The 20,030-nt window shown below is 36.8% G+C and overlaps 1 protein-coding gene across 2 annotated transcripts in view; it reads left to right on the top strand.

Annotated features, from left to right (window-relative positions):
• Mpp5 (membrane protein, palmitoylated 5 (MAGUK p55 subfamily member 5)) overlaps nucleotides 1–20,030 on the top strand; it is a 76,300-nt gene that overhangs the window by 35,823 nt on the left and 20,447 nt on the right. For both annotated transcript variants that reach the window (XM_013017172.1, XM_013017183.1), the window contains exons 2-5: nucleotides 1,952–2,489; nucleotides 17,029–17,237; nucleotides 18,439–18,516; nucleotides 19,430–19,576. In XM_013017172.1, the coding sequence (XP_012872626.1) occupies nucleotides 2,123–2,489; nucleotides 17,029–17,237; nucleotides 18,439–18,516; nucleotides 19,430–19,576 (801 nt within the window). In that variant the 5' untranslated portion in view covers nucleotides 1,952–2,122. The remainder of the gene's footprint in view (nucleotides 1–1,951; nucleotides 2,490–17,028; nucleotides 17,238–18,438; nucleotides 18,517–19,429; nucleotides 19,577–20,030) is intronic.

Genomic DNA, 20,030 nt, shown 5'->3' with positions numbered 1-20,030 from the left:
AAAAAAAGAATGATAAGTCTAATAGCTCTCATTTTAATGAAAAAAGACAAACTAGTAGTAAGTTAGGTGCTTATGTAGATCACATGGTTATAAGTAAAGCTAATATTTGGATGGGAGACTAGTTTATTAGAATTATTGTGAGGGAGTGGTGCTGTGGCTCAAGTGGTAGAGCGCTTGCCTTGAGCTGAGGGCTGAAGGATAGCGCCCAAGCCCAGAGGTCAAGCCCCATGACTGACAAAAACAAAAACAAAAAACTGAAATTAATAGAATTATTGTGAAAAAATTTAATAGGCTCTTGTCATTTGTATCTGTTGTCTTGATTGGTGGTCTTACAGTTTTCCTTGTTAGTTCTGTCTTTATGTTTATCAAGTGATTTGTCTTCTGTTTATTTGGAAGATTGATTGGCATAGTAATATGGCTAAACACCTGCATTTTGCTTAGTTGGCATTATGCTCTAACTACTTAACGCTTCTCAACTCAAGGAGATAGTAGATTTATTATTGTAAATATTTTTAAAGACTGAGCAGAAGAAGACTAATTAGATACTATGTGTGGGTTTACACACATAAACAGTCTGCCTGTTTGTGCTCAAGAAATGATTTGATGAAAAGCCAGTGTACCATCTAATAAAATACTTTGTCTAAACAATCTTAGAGTATTTTTAAGATGAGAATCAGACTAATACATATAATTAGTATAAATATATCTCTGTATTCACTTTATAATCTATATGCATTATCTTATTTAAGGCTCAAAACAATCCTTTGAAAATTTATCTAATTGAATCTAAGGTTCAGCGACAAATTTTTTTTAAATCATAATGATAATGGAAATAGCAGAGACAGAATGAAGATTCAGTTTTCTTTTCTCTTGATTTTTTTTTTCTGTAGGTTTTATCTATAGGCGCCTTTGCTTCTAATTATAAAGTTTCTTGTACTTTGGGCATCTCCATCTCACACCCCCCTTAAAAATGCATTAGTTTTTCCTTCAAATATTTCCTGTATATTGAGTTGCCCACCATACCAAGTTAGCTTGACATATGAGAAATTGACTGTCATCAATTGGTTTAACAATTAACAAATTACAGAGCTGAGACAACTTCAGGTATTTAAACAACTATTTATATAAGAAGCACCTTTGTATTTAAACAACTATTTATATAAGAAGCACCTTTACAGAATTAATACCCCAAACTTTTTACTTGTTCACTTTACTAAACTTTCCAGTGTCAGTTTTTGTTGTTGGTTGTGGGGCTTGAACTTAGGGCCTGGGCACTGTCCCTGAGTTTTTCAGCTCAAGACTAGCACTCTACCACTTTGAGTCACAGCACCACTTCCAGTTTTCTAGTGGTAAATTGGAGATAAGAGTCTCTTGGACTTTCCTGGTTGGGCTGGCTTTGAACCACAATCCTCAGATCTCAGCCTCCAGAGTAGCTAGGATTATAGGCATGAGCACCCAGCCCAAAACATCATTTTTAAAAAGGTGAATGGTATGCTTCAAATTCTTGAGAGTTAGTCGGGCGCTTTTGGCTCACGCCTATAATCCTAGCTACTCAGGAGGCTAAGATATGAGGATCATGGTTCAAAGCCAGCCTGGGCAGGAAAGTCCATGAGACTCTCCTCTGCAATTATTATTACTATTAGAAAATCAGAAGTGGTGCTGTGGTTCAAGTGGTAGAGCCCTTGCCTTGAGCTGGACAGTGCCCAACCCCAGAGTTCAAGCCCTACAACCAAGCCCCCCCAAAAAAATTCTTGAGAGTTATTGGGGGGAAGGGAAATGGCTTGCTTTTCTCAGCATTCTTTGTAAAATACAAGAAATACACGTAATCTATAGAGCAAAATCATATATCTACTAAATTTCTGTATTATATAGAGAGTAGAAAAGTGCTATGTAAAATCTGGTTTTATATTATAATTCTTATACTGTTTTTCCCTTCCATCTTTCCCCTTAGATTTCCTTCATGGATACCTTTTCATAGCATTGTTATGTGATGTGAGAAGTTTCTTTTTTAAAATTTTTTTGTTTTTTGAAGTAACATGGATTTTATACTACAGAATCAAGAGGATTGGCTTTATAGGAAAAATTGATCTATATAAATTGGTACAGGTTTTTATAGATAATCATGACAACATTCCATATGAATGGGCATGTTACAGAGGAATCAGACAACGGAATAAAAAATGTTGATCTTGCATCACCAGAGGAACATCAGAGGCACCGAGAGATGGCTGTTGACTGCCCAGGAGATTTGGGCACTAGGATGATGCCAGTACGACGAAGTGCACAATTGGAGCGTATTCGACAACAACAGGAGGATATGAGACGTAGACGAGAGGAAGAAGGGAAAAAGCAAGAACTGGACCTTAATTCTTCCATGAGACTTAAGAAACTAGCCCAAATTCCTCCAAAGACTGGAATAGATAACCCCATATTTGACACAGAAGAAGGAATTGTCTTAGAAAGTCCTCATTATGCTGTGAAAATATTAGGTAAGTAAAAATTGCAGAATAAAAATGTTTTGCTTTAGTTCATGTATGCCTTATAGATGTGTATTAGAGTGAATATATAAGTAATAGCAACTTGGATTCTTGTAAAAGTCATCATTGTTTACTTTTAGTCACACAGCAAAAGTATAGGGCCTCAAATAAATGGACCTCCATGGTTTTTTACATATGAAAAGTTTTACATCAGGCTAACATTTAAAGTTTATAGAATCATCTTTTGTATCACTCAAAAAGTTTTTATATCACAATACTGAAAAGCAATTTTCAGGTTTTGAATTTCTGATTTTCTTAGCTTAAAATTGCTTTTATTTCTTTCATGACTGTCAATATGATAAACAGTTGCTTTTCTACCTTTCAAATGTGCATGTTTCTGTTTCAAGAAATTACAGATAAGGTGTTTAGAGATAACAAAGCCTGCTAAATGCCTTCAGATGTTACAACTACAACAAATACCAAAAGATCACATATTTAATACATTTATATGAAGGAATTTAATTGCCTTTTTTCATAAAGGCCTTATTGAATAGAAATACTTGATTCCCAATTGCCTCTAACTAGCCTTTCATTTCCCATTACTTTTCCCTCTTCCTGTTCTTGTCCTCCCTTTTCCTCTCTCCTTAAATACGTTAATTATGTAAATATTCTTTATTGAAGAAAGTTTATATTGTTATGTATCTAGATTGCTTTTTCTATTTTTCTGTATAAAATTTGTGTGTGTGTGTGTGTATGTGCGTGTGTGCGTGTGTGCGCACACACACCAGACCTGGGGCTTAAATTCAGGGCGTAGACACTGTCCCTGAGCTTTTTTACTCAAGGGTGGCACATTTTACCACTTGTACCATAGTTCTAGCTTTTTTGGTAGATACTAGTCTCACAGGCTTTCCTGCCTAGTCTGGCTTTGAACTGAGATCCTTAGATATCAGCCTCCTGAGTAACTAGGATTACAGGCATGAGCCACCAGCACCCAGTCTATTTAACTTATTTTAAGATTAATGTATGTGTCCATTTGTAGTACTTAGACATGTTTATCCTAATAGTATTATATAATCATAACAAAGAGAACATATAGTTAGTTTAGGAGAAATAATTGTTCATTTGGTTTGGTTTTACTGGAGTATTTAAAATGAGATTATTTGATATTACTATATAGCCAAACTGGCTTGGACCTAGCAGTTCTCTGCCTCCGCCTCTTGAGTGATGGCATTACAAGAATGTACACTCAGCTTTTTAATTTCTGAAACTGGTTCCGAGTATGTTATCCAGGCTTGGTCTCATTCTTAGGCTCTCAAGCTGTCCTCCTCTCAAAGCCTCTATAGTAAGGCTGATTCAGTTTCTCCTTCTTTATCTTCTCCTATCCCCCTTCCTCCTCCTTTTGTTCCTCCTCTATTGTTGTGCTAGGAGTAGAAATCCAGGATTTCATACATGCTAGACAATCACGTTATCACTGTGCTACGTCCTCTGGTCCTACTTTTCCTGTTTGGATGTTTGTTGTTGACTTTTCTACAAGTTAAAAGAAGACCTAGATTTCCTTATGATTTGTAATCTACTATGGTTTACATAAATACTTTTGTGTGGTGTTTAAACTTAAGGGTGTTTTATATATTTAAAAGGAATTTGAGGGCTGGGAAGGTGGCTCAGTGGTAGAGCGCTTGCCTTGCATGCATGAGGCCCTGGGTTCGATTCCTCAGCACCACATAAGCAGAAAAAAAAATTCGGAAGTGGCACTGTGGCTCGAGTGATAGAGCAGCTAGCCTTGAGCTGAAGAGCTGAGGGACAGTGCCCAGGCCCAGAGTTCAGGCCCATGACGAGACCCCCCCAAAAAAATAAATAAAAGAAAAAATAAATAATAAATGTAATTTGAAATATAGTACCAGGTGTCTGTAAATCATTGCTTAAAGAGAAGAATAAATGTTTTGAGAAATAGATGGTAGATTTATTGTTGTTCAGTACAAATAAATGTTAATTATAAAAAACATGAAAAACTAGCATAAGTTATAAATTGTTATAACCTCATTTTTAAGATACCATTAAAATTTCGCTTAATATAGTAGCTTTTACCAAACATTTTTTTCCTATTCCTAATCTGCTAACACATCAAACTACTCAAGTACTCCCTTAAAATTATATGTGTCTCCTTGCCAGTATTTTGATTAATATACACATGACAGGAGACAAGTTCTCAGCTTTTTCACAGCCTGAAACAGCAACTGTGTTTTAAATGAGGTAAGGATGGGACAACTGAATTAATTCTTTAAGAGGAGATTCTAAATGATACATCACTTATCTGTGAGTAGACAAAGTACTTTTAAGAGTTTAAAATGTTACTGATATGATATTTTAACTGTAGATAGTTTTTAGTTTAAAAAGTATTTTTAAATTAGTGAACATAATAACTGATAGAAAATACCCAGAAAGTGATATGCTTGAAAGCAGTTAGAACCTTATTTTAAAAAATAGAAAATAATGATTTGGGGAACTTTAAGTGAATAACAAATGAAAGTTATAAATGGTAGAAATTGTCATATATTAGGTTTTCTTAAAGTTTATAATAATTTTCAAACTTTAGTGCAGATAAAATACTGTCTTTATTCTGTTTCATTATCAAAGAAAGTACCTTGTGAGAAAAATACCTGAAAAAGAAAAATGCAGGCTAGAATGGGGTAAGAGAGGATTGAGATATTTTCACATATTTCCAGGTTGTAGATTTTGTAATTTATTTTATGTTTTTGTTGTGTTAGGTAATTTGGGGTCAGGGATGTGGGCCGGTAACTGTAGTAGACTGTTTATCAGGAATAAAATAGGGAGGACTGCCATCTGTCATATATATGGTTGTATAATAGTCATTACCTATGAAGAGACATTAGGAAAGGGCATATACACCCATGGTGAATTATTTTTGTCAAAACCTTGGATAAAAAATTTATGATTAGGGGCTTTCTGGTTTAGATACTTTAATTTGAAGAAAATAAGACACACAAAATGGGAAGAAAACTATTGATAATAGTATGTTTGGTCTTGATTAATTTTTATGTATTTTTGCCAAATATTTGAATATTTGAGGTATTAAGTCAAAAGAATATTGATAATTAAAACATCTCTTGTACATTTCCTGACTTTTGATGGTCCATTGGATACTGGCATTTTGACTAATTGTGATAAACTTCTTTTAAAGAAAGTTTACTTAGGGGCTGGGAAGGTGGCTCAGGGGTAGAGTGCTTACCTCGAATGCATGAGGCCCTGGGTTCAATTCCTCAGCACCACATAAGCATAAAAAGCCGGAAGTGGCGCTGTGGTTCAAGTAGTAGAGCGTTAGCCTTGAGCTGAAGAGCTAAGGGACAGCACCCAGGCCCAGAGTTCAAGCCCTGCGACTGACCAAAAATAAAAAAGTTAAAGCCAACAGAATTCCAGAAAATCTTGAGATTTACTTTAGTGTCCTCCTGACAATTATTTTCACTGTCAAAATTTTGTTTTACTGTTGTAAATTCTTGAAAACAGTGTTATTAGCCATTCTTTTGAGGACCTTATTTCTTCTTGTAAGTGAAATGATTAAACCTGTTGGTATTGAGTCAATGTTTAAAGTGTTGGGACCATTTGAAAATTTTCTGATTTAGTCAAATTGTTAAAATTTAAAAAATAGTTGGAATATGTGTATGCAATCATACAAATGAGTTAGGTGACTGTTATATGTGTGTGTATATACACATATAATTCTAAAAACATAACAAGCATCATTCTTAGACACTATATATCTAAGCCTCATTTTAGTTTAACTTTCTTCCTCTTGTTATTTTGTGACAGGTTAAAAGTGATAGACATAGCTGTTCACCAGTTGTTCATGCCTATAATCCTAGATACTCAGGACAACTTGAACATGTTGGTTTGAAGTTAGCCCAGGCAGAAAAGTCCTCAATGTTTTGCCTCAGCTGGTAAAATACCAAGTTGGAAATGTGGCTCAAGTGATAGAGTGCCTGCTGTAATCAAGAAAGCAGAGCAAGAGCTCAAAGCCCTGAGTTCAAGCCCAGTACTGGCAAAACAACAACAAAAAACACATGTAATTCCATATTGGAAATCACAGGAATATAAGAGACAGGTTGTATTTAAATAATTTTTATTATTACTTAATTACCTTTGGCCTTGAGCAAGTTACTTAATTTTTCTGAGCCTTAGTTTCAAGATTTCCTTAAGGATCAGATTTTTTGAAGTGTATTAAAACATCTCAAGCCAGGCACCAATGGCTCATGCCTATAATTCTAGCTACTCAGGAGGCTGAGATCTGAGGATCTGGTTCAAAGCCAGCCCTGGGCAGGAAAGCCTGTAAGACTTACCTCCAATTAACCACCAGAAAAGAAGTGGCATTGTGGCTCAAGTGGTAGATTGCTCGCCTTGAGCTGAAGAGCTGAGGGATAGTGCCAAGGCCTACAGTTCAAGCCCCACAACTGATCCCCCCTCAAAAAAAGTCTCAAGTAGAACACTTCTACCTCCTTTTACCTCTGGGCTCTTCAATTAGTGTCCAATTCAGTGTCTCCAAAGACAGCTGCTTAGGTCTCAGAAGAACAAAAGAAAATACTAGAGCCAGGTTAAAAAAAAAAAAGAGTATAATGTAAGCAGGTAACAGACTACAAGTTTAAGTAAAATTTATTTTGTGGAATTTAGAGATCAAACCCTGGGCCTCATGCATGCTACACAAGCATTCTACCACTGTCTTGTACTCCCTAGTTCTTAAATTTAATGTTTTAAAGAATAAAAAGCACCGTAGATATCTAATGAAATCAATTAAGTTTTTGCTTTATTTTTTAATAACAGCCTTTATTAAAATATTTGGCTGGACATCACTGGCTCATGCCTGTTGTATAATCCTAACTACTTGGGAGACTGCAATTAGGAGGATTATAGTTCCAAGCCAGCCATACAAAAATTTTTTTCTCAACCAGTAGGTAGGTACAGTGGCACATGCCTGTCATTACAGCTATAGAAGAGGCCGAAATCAAGAGAATTGCAACTCCAACCCAGGAGGGAAAATAAGTTTGTGAGACTCCCATCTCAACAGAAAAGCTAAGCATGTCATTTGAACTATGACAAGAAGTGTGAGATAGATCGTTGTCCATATGCAAGCGCAGACATAAAAGCAAAAGGCTGGGCTGGGAAGTTGGCCCAGTGGTAGAGCGCTTGCCTTGCATGCCTGAGGCCCTGGGTTCAATTCCTCAGCACCACATAAGCAAAAAGAAAAAAGCCAGAAGTGGTACTGTGGTTCAAGTGGCAGAGCGCTAGCCTTGAGCTGAAGAGCTGAGGGACAGCGCCCAGGCCCAGAGTTCAGACCCCAGGACTGGCACACACACACAAAAAATTCAACAAAAGCAAAAGGCTATGCAAAAAAGGGCTAGAGGGGGCTGGGAAAGGGGCTCAGTGGTAGAGCGCTTGCCTTGCATGCATGAGGCCCTGGGTTCCATTCCTCAGCACCACATAAGCAGAAAATAAAAAAAGCCGGAAGTGGTGCTATGGCTCAAGTGGTAGCACGCTAGCCTTGAGCTGAAGAGCTAAGGGACAGCGCCCAGGCCCAGAGTTCAGGCCCCACGACCAGACCCCCCCCCCAAAAAAAAGGGCTAGAGGTACAGCTCAATGTAGAGCAGCTGCCTAGCTGCAACGACCTGAGTTCAAACCTAGTACTACCAGAAAGTATATGTATACACATATGTGCACAAACAAATGCACAATTCATCTACCATAAAATTCATTCTTTTAAATTTTACAGTTCATTAGTTTTCAGTATATTCACAAGGTTGTATTATCATCATCACATAATTATAAAACATTTTCATCACTCTGAAACAAATCCTGTACCCTCTCTCTAGTCAGTCCTCATTCTTTATTCTTCCTAGTTCCTAGTAATCACTATCAAATCTTTTGTCTCTTTGGAGTCTCTTTGGATTAATGGAGACACAATGCATACCTTTTATGATTGACCTCACTTAGTACTGTGTTAAGAGAGCTTTTAGTATTTTTTTCTTTTTTTGGCTAAATAAGGGCCCATTCTATGGATACGCCATATTTATGTATATGGATATACTACATTTGTGTATCAGTTCATTGTTCATAAAAATATGTTATTTTCTTGTTTTGGCTATTGAAAATAGTGTTGTTAGGAACATACATACAAATATCAGTTTGAACCATACATTTGCTGAACTTTACAGTAATTCTCTGTTAAATTTATTGAAGAATTGCTATATTTCTATTCCAAGTAGAACATTAATTAACATTAATGCTAACAATGTGTAGTTTCCCTGTATGTTTGTCACACTTATATCTTAATGTCTTTTTTAGATGTGATATAAGCCAATGATTTTTTTTTTTTTTTGTCGGTCGTGGGGCTTGAACTCTGGGCTTGGGCACTGTCCCTCAGCTCTTCAGCTCAAGGGGAGTTCTCTACTACTTGAGTCACAGCACCATTTCTGGTTTTCTAGTGGTTTATTGGAAATAAGAGTCTCACGGACTTATCTGCCCGGACTAGCTTTGAACCGCAATCCTCAGATCTCAGCCTCCTGAGTAGCTAGGATTACAGGCGTGAGCCACCGGCGCCTGACTCTGATATTTTTTTATTAATACATTTTTATTGTAAAAATACTCTATAGAGGCGTTACAGTTACATGAGCAAGGAAATGAATACATTTCCTATCAAGCATTGTTGCCTCCTCCTTTGTTTTTCCCTTACCATCCCTTCCCTCCCACCTTCACAACTACACTCAAGCCAATGATTTTTAAGAACTAGAATCAAGTAGAAAATATTAACATATGTGTAAATATACATAAAATTGTCTGGTTTTTCAGGGATAGAGAATGAGCCTAGGGCCTTGCACATTCTGGGAAACTTCTCTGCCATTTAGCTACACTACTGCCCCTACATAAACCTTTTATTTCAAAGAATGTGTATATTGGTACACATTGAGAAACAAAGTATATATCCTTAATGGGTTGCCAACAAAATGTTTGAGACTGTTCTAGCAAACCTTCTCATTTGAAAGAAGTTCCTAGAGATGAGGTGAATTATATTATTGGTCCAGTGACATAAAAACATCTAAAGAATGATCAAGCAATTTGTGTGTGAGTGTGTGCGTGCATGTCTGCGCACGTGCACGCTGCTCCTGGGGCTTGAAGTCAGGCCCATGCACTGTCCCTGAGCTGCTTTTGCTCAAGTATAGTGCTCTGCCACTTGAGCACAGCACCACTTTTGGCTTTTTTTTTTTTTTAGAGGGAGGTAGATTATTATTAGAGATGAGAGTTTTACAGACTTTCCTGCCTGACATCCTCAGATCTCAGCCTCCTGAGTAGTTAGGATTAAAGGTGCAAGCCACCAATGTCTGGCATGATCAAGCAAGTTTTTACTTTTTAGTCTAAGACTGGAATTCAGAGTCAATATCTGACATTTGTTCATTGGCTAACACTCTACCACTTAAGCTATGCTTCCAACCCCAATCAAGCAATTTTTGAGACTTAGGCATTCTTACTCCAGATTTGGGGAACCCTCTCCATTCTCACTAAATGTTGTTTAATTTTGCCTAGGGGGAAAAATGAAGAAACTTTTGCATATGATTCAACAGATGTTGAAGAGTACAATTTCCATTCAGTTATCTCTCAGCTGTCCTTGCTCATATACTTAACCAGTATTTGTTGTTCATTGGGGTTTTTGTGGTGCCAGGAGTTTTTTTTAAATACCCAGGCTTAATATTTGTTTTAAGTTTCTTTTTATTTTTTGATTTTGCGTGCTTGCTTGTTTGGGTTTTTTGTTTCTTTGTTTTTTAGGGCCTGAATGCTGTCCCTAAGCTTTTTCTTTCAAGGCTAACGCTCTACCACTTTGAGCCACAGCACCACTTCCAGTTTTGTGTTGGTTAATTGGAGATAGGAGTCTCACAGACTTTCCTACAAGGTTGGCTTTGAACTGTAATCCTCTGATCTCAGCCTCCTGAGTAGCAGGGATTACAGTACAAGCCACTGCACTCAACTATTTTGTTTTATTTCTCTTTTTGATTTTTTAAAAAATTTTATTCATTTATTACTATCAAGGTGATGTACCAGAGGGGTTACAGTTACATAAATAAGGTAATAAAAGTACATTGCTTGTCAAACTTATTACCTCTTCCCTCATTTTTCTCATACTTTCCTTCCCCCACCCTCCAAATTGTACAGAACATTTCCAACATACTGTCTTGGTTTTGTTGTTGTTGTTGTTGTTTAGATATAGTCTCCCTATATGTCACAGAGACCTTTAAACTCATAATCTTATGCCTTAACTTGGCCTTTATCTACCTGACTGCTTCATACCTCAAGGTATATTTGCATTTTGCCCATAAATCACTCTTTACTATCTTTCTGCCTCTCAAGAGTTCTGCACTGTATGATTCTTTTGCCATACCTAAAGCAGTAACCTAATCTTAGGTACACCTCAAACACTGGCTATATTTTATAATCCCAAGTGTAGAGATTGTAGGTGTGTACCACAACATGTGGCTATTGTTTAATCTGTTAGCCCAATTTGGTAATGAGTACTGTTCAAAATCGTTCATGAACTTCTGATTTTTTTTTATTTTTTTTTCATCCGGTCGTGGAGCCTGAACTCTGGGCCTGGGCTCTGTCCCTCAGCTCTTCAGCTCAAGGCTAGCACTCTACCACTTGAGCCATAGCGCCACTTTCGGCTTTTTTTTTCTTCTTATGTGGTGCTGAGGAATCGAACCCAGGGCCTCATGCATGCAAGGCAAGCGCTCTACCACTGAGCCAACTTCCCAGCCCATTTCTTCTGATTATTTTTTAACAAATTTATATGGATCTGATTCATTGAAAACTAAAGTCCGGTGAACTGAGTTTTACATTCTTAAAAAAGGAGAAAAAGGGGCTGGAGTTATAACTCATTTGGTAGAGTCCCTGCTCAGCATGCATGAGGCCTTAGGTTTGATCTTGAAGGGGAAAAAAAAAATCTAGGAACTATTTGTTGTGGAATAAGTTAAAGCAATAAGTAAAACTAAAGGTAATTCAGAGTACATGGCCATCTCCATTGCTTTGCAATAGCTCTAAAGATCGAGTTTTCTAAGCCTATAAGGTAATTTTAGTACTTACCCTTATAGTCAGAAATTTCTCTCATATACTATACACAGTCTTATTTATTTGAAAACAGACATTTCAGATAAGCTTGGTGATTGCTTCCCGCTGCTAATTTTAGAGTGTTCATTTCATGTTTTAGATTCTTTAGGGGAAGGTCAAGACTGAAGGAAGTTAGTTCAGGGAGATGGATTTGTTGGCCTGTTTTAAATATATATATCCCAAAGCCAGTATAATTCATTTTTTTCATTAAGATTATATATCCTCTCTTTTAACACAATCAAGATTTAAGTGTTGCATGAAATATTAAATAGCAGGGCAAGGAGTTTAACCTTGATGTAAAGAGCTTCCTTGTAAGAAATTTCTACTCTTGAGAATTTATTACCAATGCCAGATTAACTATGCCTACTTCTACTTCTACAAAATATCATCCCCTTGACTTGCTCTGAGTACCTCTACCTGAGAACTTCCTTCTCTGCCAACTCCATACCTAGAATTTGTCAGTATTTCTCACTACTTGTATAGTTTTCCATTCATAGATTTCATTATGTATGTGGTTCTTTCTCTGTGTCTGTTATCTTTCTGTGTGTGGGATACAGAAGAGCATCTATTCTCTTAGTATTCTGTGTCTTTGTTGTCTGTCTTTTGTGTGTGTTTCTTCATCTTTCCTTTTTTGCATATGATTCTGAAGATTGAATCCAGGGTCTGGTGCATTTTTAAAACATTCTAGGCAGGTGCTCTTCCCATGAGCATCATGCTCAACACTTGGTCTTCATCTTTATTATTATAAAAGCATGCATGTTTAACAGGAATGATTTAGTTTCATCGGATTGGATTTTTAAACTTCCTTCTGGAATTGTATAGAATGTAGAAGAATGTAGGTGGGTTTTTAGTTTTATATTACACATATAACCATCTGAGAATGAAACATTTCTTTGAGTGGATGGAACATTATCTCTTCTCAAATAGTATTTGTGAAGTACTTTCAAAGATATACATACTATCAAGGAACAAAGAGTTTTTTATAGGCTTTTTGGTACCTGTAGCAGTGCTTGAACTCAAGGCCTCTTGGCTTTCTTGTTTGTTTTTAGTGCTCTACCACTTAAACTGTGCCTTTAGTGCAACATTTTGCTGATTAATTGGATGTAGAGTCTCACAGACTTTTCTGCTCAGGCTGGCTTCAAATCTTAGTTCTCAAGGTCTCAGCTTCCTGAGTAGTTAGGATTACTGGCATGAGCCCCAAGCTCCAAGGTTTAAAAAAAAAAAAATCTTCAGCAAAATATCCTGGCCTTTGAATATTAGGAATATTTATATAAAACCAAAATATGGATAAGAATCTGTATCACAGAAAGAATTCCTTAGTGTTGCTAACAATCACTATTCATTATGATATCACTTAACATCAGAGAAAAACCCTGTATTCAGAATTTATTGAGAAATTTGAGTAAAGACAGTGACCTAATTTCATTTATTATAATTAGTATTTTAAAACTAATGATATAGCTGTTTATGACTTTCTATCTGACCATAAATCTATTACAAGCAGTATTTTAATTTTTTTTTTGTCAGTCCTGGGGCTTGAACTCAGGGCCTGGGCATTGCCCCTGACCTTTGTTTTGCTTAAAGCTAGCACTCTAGCTCTTGAGCCACAGCACCACTTCTAGCCTTTTCTGTTTATATGGTACTGAGGAATCAAACTTGTGTGTGTGTGTGTGTGTGTGTGTGTGTGTGTGTGTGTATGGGTTTATCTGATTGGATTTTGAAGCTTCCTTCTAGAATTGTATAGAATGTTGAAGAATGTAGGTGGGCTTTTGTTTTACATTACACTTACTGCCATCAGACAATAAAACATTTAAATATATACCTGTATATATACACACTTATATACAAATATATAATCATCCTTCAACATGATAAACTTATTTGTAAGTAAATACTAATTTTATTAGAGTATATCATTTTGTATTTCAGTTTTTTTCTAAAGTGTTTTTGTTGTTGTTGTTCCAGTTACATGTGGTTTAATTCATGCCTTATCAAGCTAATATATTTAACAAAGTTTCTAAATCTTCTGAGTGTTAAAAAAGTCTTCTGATTTTGGGGGAACTTTGTTCTGTTGTTCATTAAACATTTTCTTTTTTGTGGGGGGGGTCTGGTTGTGGGGCCTGAACTCTGGGCCTGGGCACTGTCCCTCAGCTCTTCAGCTCAAGGCTAGCGCTCTACCACTTGAGCCACAGCGCCACTTCCGGCTTTTTTCTTTTTGCTTATGTGGTGCTGGGGAATCGAACCCAGGGCCTCAGGCATGCAAGGCACGCGCTCTACCACTGAGCCATCTTCCCAGCTCCTCATTAAACATTTTCAATGGAAACATTCAAGCCAAAGGATGGGAGTATTTAGAGCAGATTTCTTCCTAAAAATGCCATCTGGAAACTTTCCCAGTTAAATTGGTCATGAAAGCAACTATGGAATTTATCTGAAAATTTTATCCATTTAAATCGTAGTTGGCAACTTTGCTATATTGCTTGGTTACCCAGGTTAGTGCTACATTAGCAGAAGTCATTTACCAGGCCAAACTTAGTGTTTTATGCCTGTAATCCCAGCTCTTTGGGGGGCAGAGATCAGGAGGATTATGATTGAAAACCAGCTAAGCAAAAAAGTTAGTGAGACCCTTATATTAACCAACAAGTTGGACATTGTGGCATATACTGAGGGTCCAGCTTCATAGGGAGGCCATTGGTAGCAGAGTCACAATCTAAGGCCAGCCCTGGGAAAAATGCAAAGCCTTACCTGAAAAATAACTAAAGCAAAACAGGACTCAAGTTGTAGAAGACCTACGTAACTTGCATGGGGCCCTGAGTTCAAACCCAATACCTCCTGCTGGTACTTGTACTCTAGCCTACCTTTTTGCTCAAGTCTATTACTCTACTAGAGCTACTCCTCCATTTTCAGCTTTTTGCTGGTTAATCAGATAAGAGTCTCAGATTTGCTGCCCAGAATGGCTTCAAACTATGATCCTGTATTTCAACATATTGAGTAGGTAGGACAGATGTGAGCCACCAGAACCCAGCTGATCACAAATCTTACTATAGGAAGTTATACTATTGAAGATGTTAGATTGCAAAGCAAAACATATAATGTTAGATTAACCTTTTTAAAAGCTTGAAAGGAAGAGCCAGGCTGGCTGGTGGTACTTACCTGTAATTAATCTCAGCAACTTGGGAGGTCAGCTAGGAAGCATTTACCTCTTGGCTAAGATTGTTTATTGGTTTTAGTCAGTAGTGATGGGAAGATCTCACTTCACTGATTAAAATTTTTAATAAGAATTTCAATCAGAAAGTATATGTAGTTCTCATCAGAATATACAGCCAGAAGCTGGGCACCGATGGCTCACATCTGTTAATCCTAGCTACCCTGGAGGCTGGGATATGGAAGATTGTGATTCATGCCCAGTCTGGGCAGAAAAGTTCACTAGATGCCATCTCCAAATAACTAGCAGAAAGTAGAGCTGGAGGCATGGCTTAGTGGTAGAATACCAAATTAGTCCCAGATCCTGATTTCAAACCCCAGTAACACCATAAAACAAAAAGATTGAAGCCAGTTACCTTAACTGCTTTGTTGGTTTTGTGATTTTTTTTCATATAAAATACTTGAATATTTTCCTGTATTCTAAAGGTACTTTAATGTCATTGAATTCTTTATACTTTTAGAGAATTCTAGTAACCTGTTTGAGTTTAATGAATTCTGACCTTCTATATTCTTCCTGTCTAATTTTGTGATATCATACTAGCTTTAGTTAAATCCTGTCATTCAAATTTTACTTAGCTCTGGGAATAATTTCTTAACTCATCTGATGGTTTTGGATATCTAATATTTTTCCAACTTTTGCTGTATTTTAGTCTACTAATGACCTTCCTCTCCTTCTCCCTTTTCCTCTTCCTCTTTCCCTCCCCTACTCTTTTTTTTTTTTTGAGAAGGGCTAAATTTTTACAAGGAAAGCTAAAGCTATTTTAATTTTTAAGGGAAAAATAGGGAACCCTAAAAATCAACGGGAGAGCTATTAAAATCTATTTAAAATGTAACTGCAATGGTCTGAGATGTAGGCTCAGTGGTAAAGTGTTTTCCTAGCAAGGGCAAAGTTATGGGTTTGCTCTCCGGTACTAGGAAAGAGAAGGAAGGAAAGAAGGAACGAAGGGAGGGAGGGAGAAAGGGAGGAAGGGGAGGAAGGAAGGAAACCTGCTTCCCAGCACCATTGGTTCAGACCTGTCATCCTAGCTTCTCGGGAGACTGAGATCTAAGGATTGCTGTTCAAAGCCAACTCAGATAGAAAAGACCGTGAAACTATGTTCAGTTAACTACCCCCAAAAAAGCCAAAAGTGAAGCTGTGGCTTAAGTGGTAGAGCACTAGCCTTGAGCAAAAAAGCTCTGGGATGGCACTCAAATCCTGATTTCAAAAAAACAAAAAACCTGCTATCAAAATCATGAGTCAAGATAAAAGAATAAAGATTTATATGAAGACTTTAATAGATTTCCCCCCATGATTATGTATAAGTCAGATTAGTATACAGTTTCTCCAGACCCTGTTAGGTTTTTGTCAGAATCCCAATAAGACTTCTTTTTGGAAGAATAAGGAAAAGGAAATGGTAATATATGCCAAAAATAAAAAGATTTATAACTAAATTTGTTCAACAAGAATTGTATTCATTTCCTTACTTATGTAACCGTAACCCCTCTACACATCACTTTTACAATACAAAAAAAACTAATGACTTTAAAAATGCCAATAAATTGTTTAAAAGTAAGGGCATGCTGGGCTCCACTGGTTCACACCTGTAATCCTAGCTACTCAGGAGGCTGAGATCTGAAGTCAAGGTTTGAAGCTAGCCTGAACAGAAAAGTCCATGAGGTTCTTACCTCTAATTACTCCTCCCCCCATCTATACACACACACACACAGCCAAAATTGGAGTTGTGGCGCAAGTGGTAGAGCACTAGCTTAATTAAGCACAAGTGTTCAGGAACAGCGCCCAGGACTTGAGGTCAAGCCCCAGGACCAGCACACGCACACAAAAGTAATAACGTGTGTGTGTGTGTGTGTGTGTGTGTGTGTGTGTGTGTGTGTGTGTCCCAATACTGACTAGCCCACACACAAAAAATTAATGACATGTGTATGCACGTGTGTTTGTAGAGCTGATTGCTTAGCAAACACAATGCCTTATGTTCAAGCCCTACTACCACAAAAGATGGAAAAATTCAAATTATTCTGCTGTATAGTTTTCAGCATTTTACTTAAATACCAGAAAGATGGTACTGATGAACAGTCAAAATTATATGTAGGTTTTTTCCCCCAAAACCATAAATTGTTACTAGTTCAAAAACTTTATTTAAAATATGGTGAATTAAGAACAAAACTATTAATTATTGGGTACTTTTTCTTCTACTAGAAGTTGAAGATTTGTTTTCTTCACTTAAACACATCCAACATACTCTGGTAGATTCTCAGAGCCAGGAGGATATTTCTCTTCTTTTACAACTTGTACAAAATAAAGATTTCCAGAATGCATTTAAGATACACAATGCTGTCACAGTACATATGAACAAGGCCAGCCCTCCATTTCCTCTTATCTCCAATGCTCAAGATCTTGCACAAGAGGTATGTATTCTGAATATCGTACTGACATCTATAAGGTAACTATTACTACTAATAAGACAATGTTATTGGAAAATATTGGTGTGGCTATAAGGTTAATGTAGATCATATGCTAAGAATTTATTATGATACAAAATTTTACTTACATATATTCTTAGTTCAATCTGCTCTATTTAATGAAAAGTTAATATTTACATAATTTATGTTTAAATGGCCAAAAACTTCAGTTACTAGAGGTAAAGTTTTTGAAGTCTTTTCCCCTATAAAATCCAGATTATTAATTTTAATGTACTGCTAGAGATTCTTTTCACATACTGAATTTTAAGTTCTAAATTCTGATATTGGTTGATATTTAGTGTTTAAAGGTTTCAATCCCTGTAGACTGCAAACATTTTAAACTGAAAAAAATTTAAAGGTTTCGAGTTGAATTTTCTATCATTATTACAATATTTTTAAGTTATTTTGGTATTATACAAAAACAATAAGTCTACAAACCTATGAAGGAAATGTATTACAACAAATCTACATACAAGACAGAAAATGGACTGCAAGTGTAGACTTATAGGTTTGGAAATACATTCTAGATTGGCAGAGTTATACCAAAGGCAGATGTTTTCCTGACTGAGATGCCTGATATGGCAAAGATTCTACATAAGATTCCACACAAGAGTAGCAAAGAAAGGTCTGGTGTTACCAGAACTTAGGATCCCCAGTGATCCAAGGACCTGTCCCTAGAGAGGAAACTGCACCCAAAAGAACTTAAAAGTTGCTAATTTAAACCACCATTTCTTGAGAACATCTTATTGAAATTAATTGGGCAGGATCTTTCCATGTAGCCCCAGCCTACCTTCAAATTCACTGTGTAACCCAGACTAACCTCAAACTTGATCCTCTTGTCTCAGTCCCCCACTTCATCAAATACTGGTTTACACCCTGACCCCAAGATAACAAGGTTGAAAACTGTGGGGGAAAGGTACATTATAAACTTTACTCATAATTTTCTTCAATATGTTTCTCTTTTTTTTGTCGGCAAGGGAAAATTCATTTCCACAAAGTGTACAACATCAGCCAATCATGGAGCAAGCAAAAACACCTTCAGTATTTTTCTTATAAAATTTTTTTGCCATGAAGCATGATACTTTACATAGGTTCTATTGATATTTCCTATAACCTAGGGAGCATTGTCTTTGTTTTTATTTCCTAGGTACAAACTGTTTTGAAGCCAATCCATCAGAAGGAAGGACAAGAATTAGCTGCTTTGCTGAATGCTCCACATATTCAGGTAGAAAATGGACAGAGTGTTATATATGTGGTTTTTCCAGCATTTATCTCTCAAAAAATAAATGAAAAGTCAAAGGTCATAAGATCTCAGATTGTGGTTCCAAGCTAACTCAGGCAGAAAAGTCCATGAGACTCTTCTCTTAGATTAACCCACAAAAGCCTGAGTGATACAGCTCTAGCCCTGATCAAAAAAGCTGAGGGACAGCACTGAGTTCAAGCCCCAGGACCAACACACACACACACGCATGCATGCACGCACGCATGCATGCACACACGCACGCACGCACAGAGGATTGGAAGACCTCAGATATTATATAGTTAGTCTTGATGTTTACAGCCCCCTCTACACAATATTATTTTGGGGCTATAAATTTTCATATATAAAATTTAAGTTATTTTAACAATTTTATGTAGTATTCATTTTAACATCATAATCCATTTCAGATTATGCCTTGATAAATATAACAGAAGATAGCTCCAAACTATACAACACCGAATTTGTACTTAAGTAGGAAGGTTTGAAAACATTATCTTCGCCAGGCGCTGGTGGCTCACGCCTGTAATCCTAGCTACTCAGGAGGCTGAGATCTGAGGATCTCGGTTCAAAGCCAGCCCGGGCAGGAAACACCGTGAGACTCCTATCTCTAATAAACCACTAGAAAACCGGAAGTGGCACTGTAGCTCAAGTGGTAGAGCGCTCACCTTGAGCTGAAGAGCTGAGGGACAGCGCCCAGGCCCAGAGTTCAAGTCCCACGACCGACAAAAAAAAAAAAAAAAACATTATCTTGATATACAACAAATTGTATCTCTTCTGAAGATTTTATGATCAGAATACCATGTATATGATGAAGTTTCAATCTTTACAGAAATAAATCATGCTGTTGATGAAAATACTGTGAATTTCTTTGAAACAGGCACTTTTACTAGCCCATGATAAGGTGGCTGAGCAGGAAATGCAGCTAGAGCCTATTACAGATGAGAGAGTTTATGAAAGCATTGGCCAGTATGGAGGAGAAACTGTAAAAATAGTTCGAATAGAAAAGGCTCGTGATATTCCATTGGTAAGTTTCCCCATTTCTGATCTGAGATTTTTTTTTTTTACAGAGATCTATAGTATGGCAGATTTCTCTTAATTTGTTGGTCTGTTCATAGCCCTTACTCAGTTGAAAAAAAATTATTATCTTCTCTTGCCTATAATTTGGTGAAAATAATAGCCTATGAAATTTTGATTACATATCAAAGGGAATTCTCCTAGTTTAAAAAAATAATTAGGAAGTCTAGTATTAGGATTGAGCTTCATTTATTGAAATGTAATTTGTTCAGTATTTCAGATTATCTGAGTGTATCTTGTGTGTGTGTTTGTGTGTGTGTGTTTGTGTGTGTGTGTTTGTCTGTTTCTGTCTGTCTATATGTCTGTCTATCATGAGGCTTGTGCTCTGGGCCTGGGCACTGTCCCTGAACTCTTCAGCTCAAAGTGATCACTCTACTTCTTGAGCCAGAGCTCTACTTCAAGTT

This window comes from Dipodomys ordii, unplaced genomic scaffold (genome assembly GCF_000151885.1).
Source record: "Dipodomys ordii isolate 6190 unplaced genomic scaffold, Dord_2.0 Scaffold2, whole genome shotgun sequence".
NCBI classification, from domain to species: domain Eukaryota; kingdom Metazoa; phylum Chordata; class Mammalia; order Rodentia; family Heteromyidae; genus Dipodomys; species Dipodomys ordii.
Note: the sequence above shows the minus strand (reverse complement) of the source record. Positions and strands in the feature narration are given on the sequence as shown.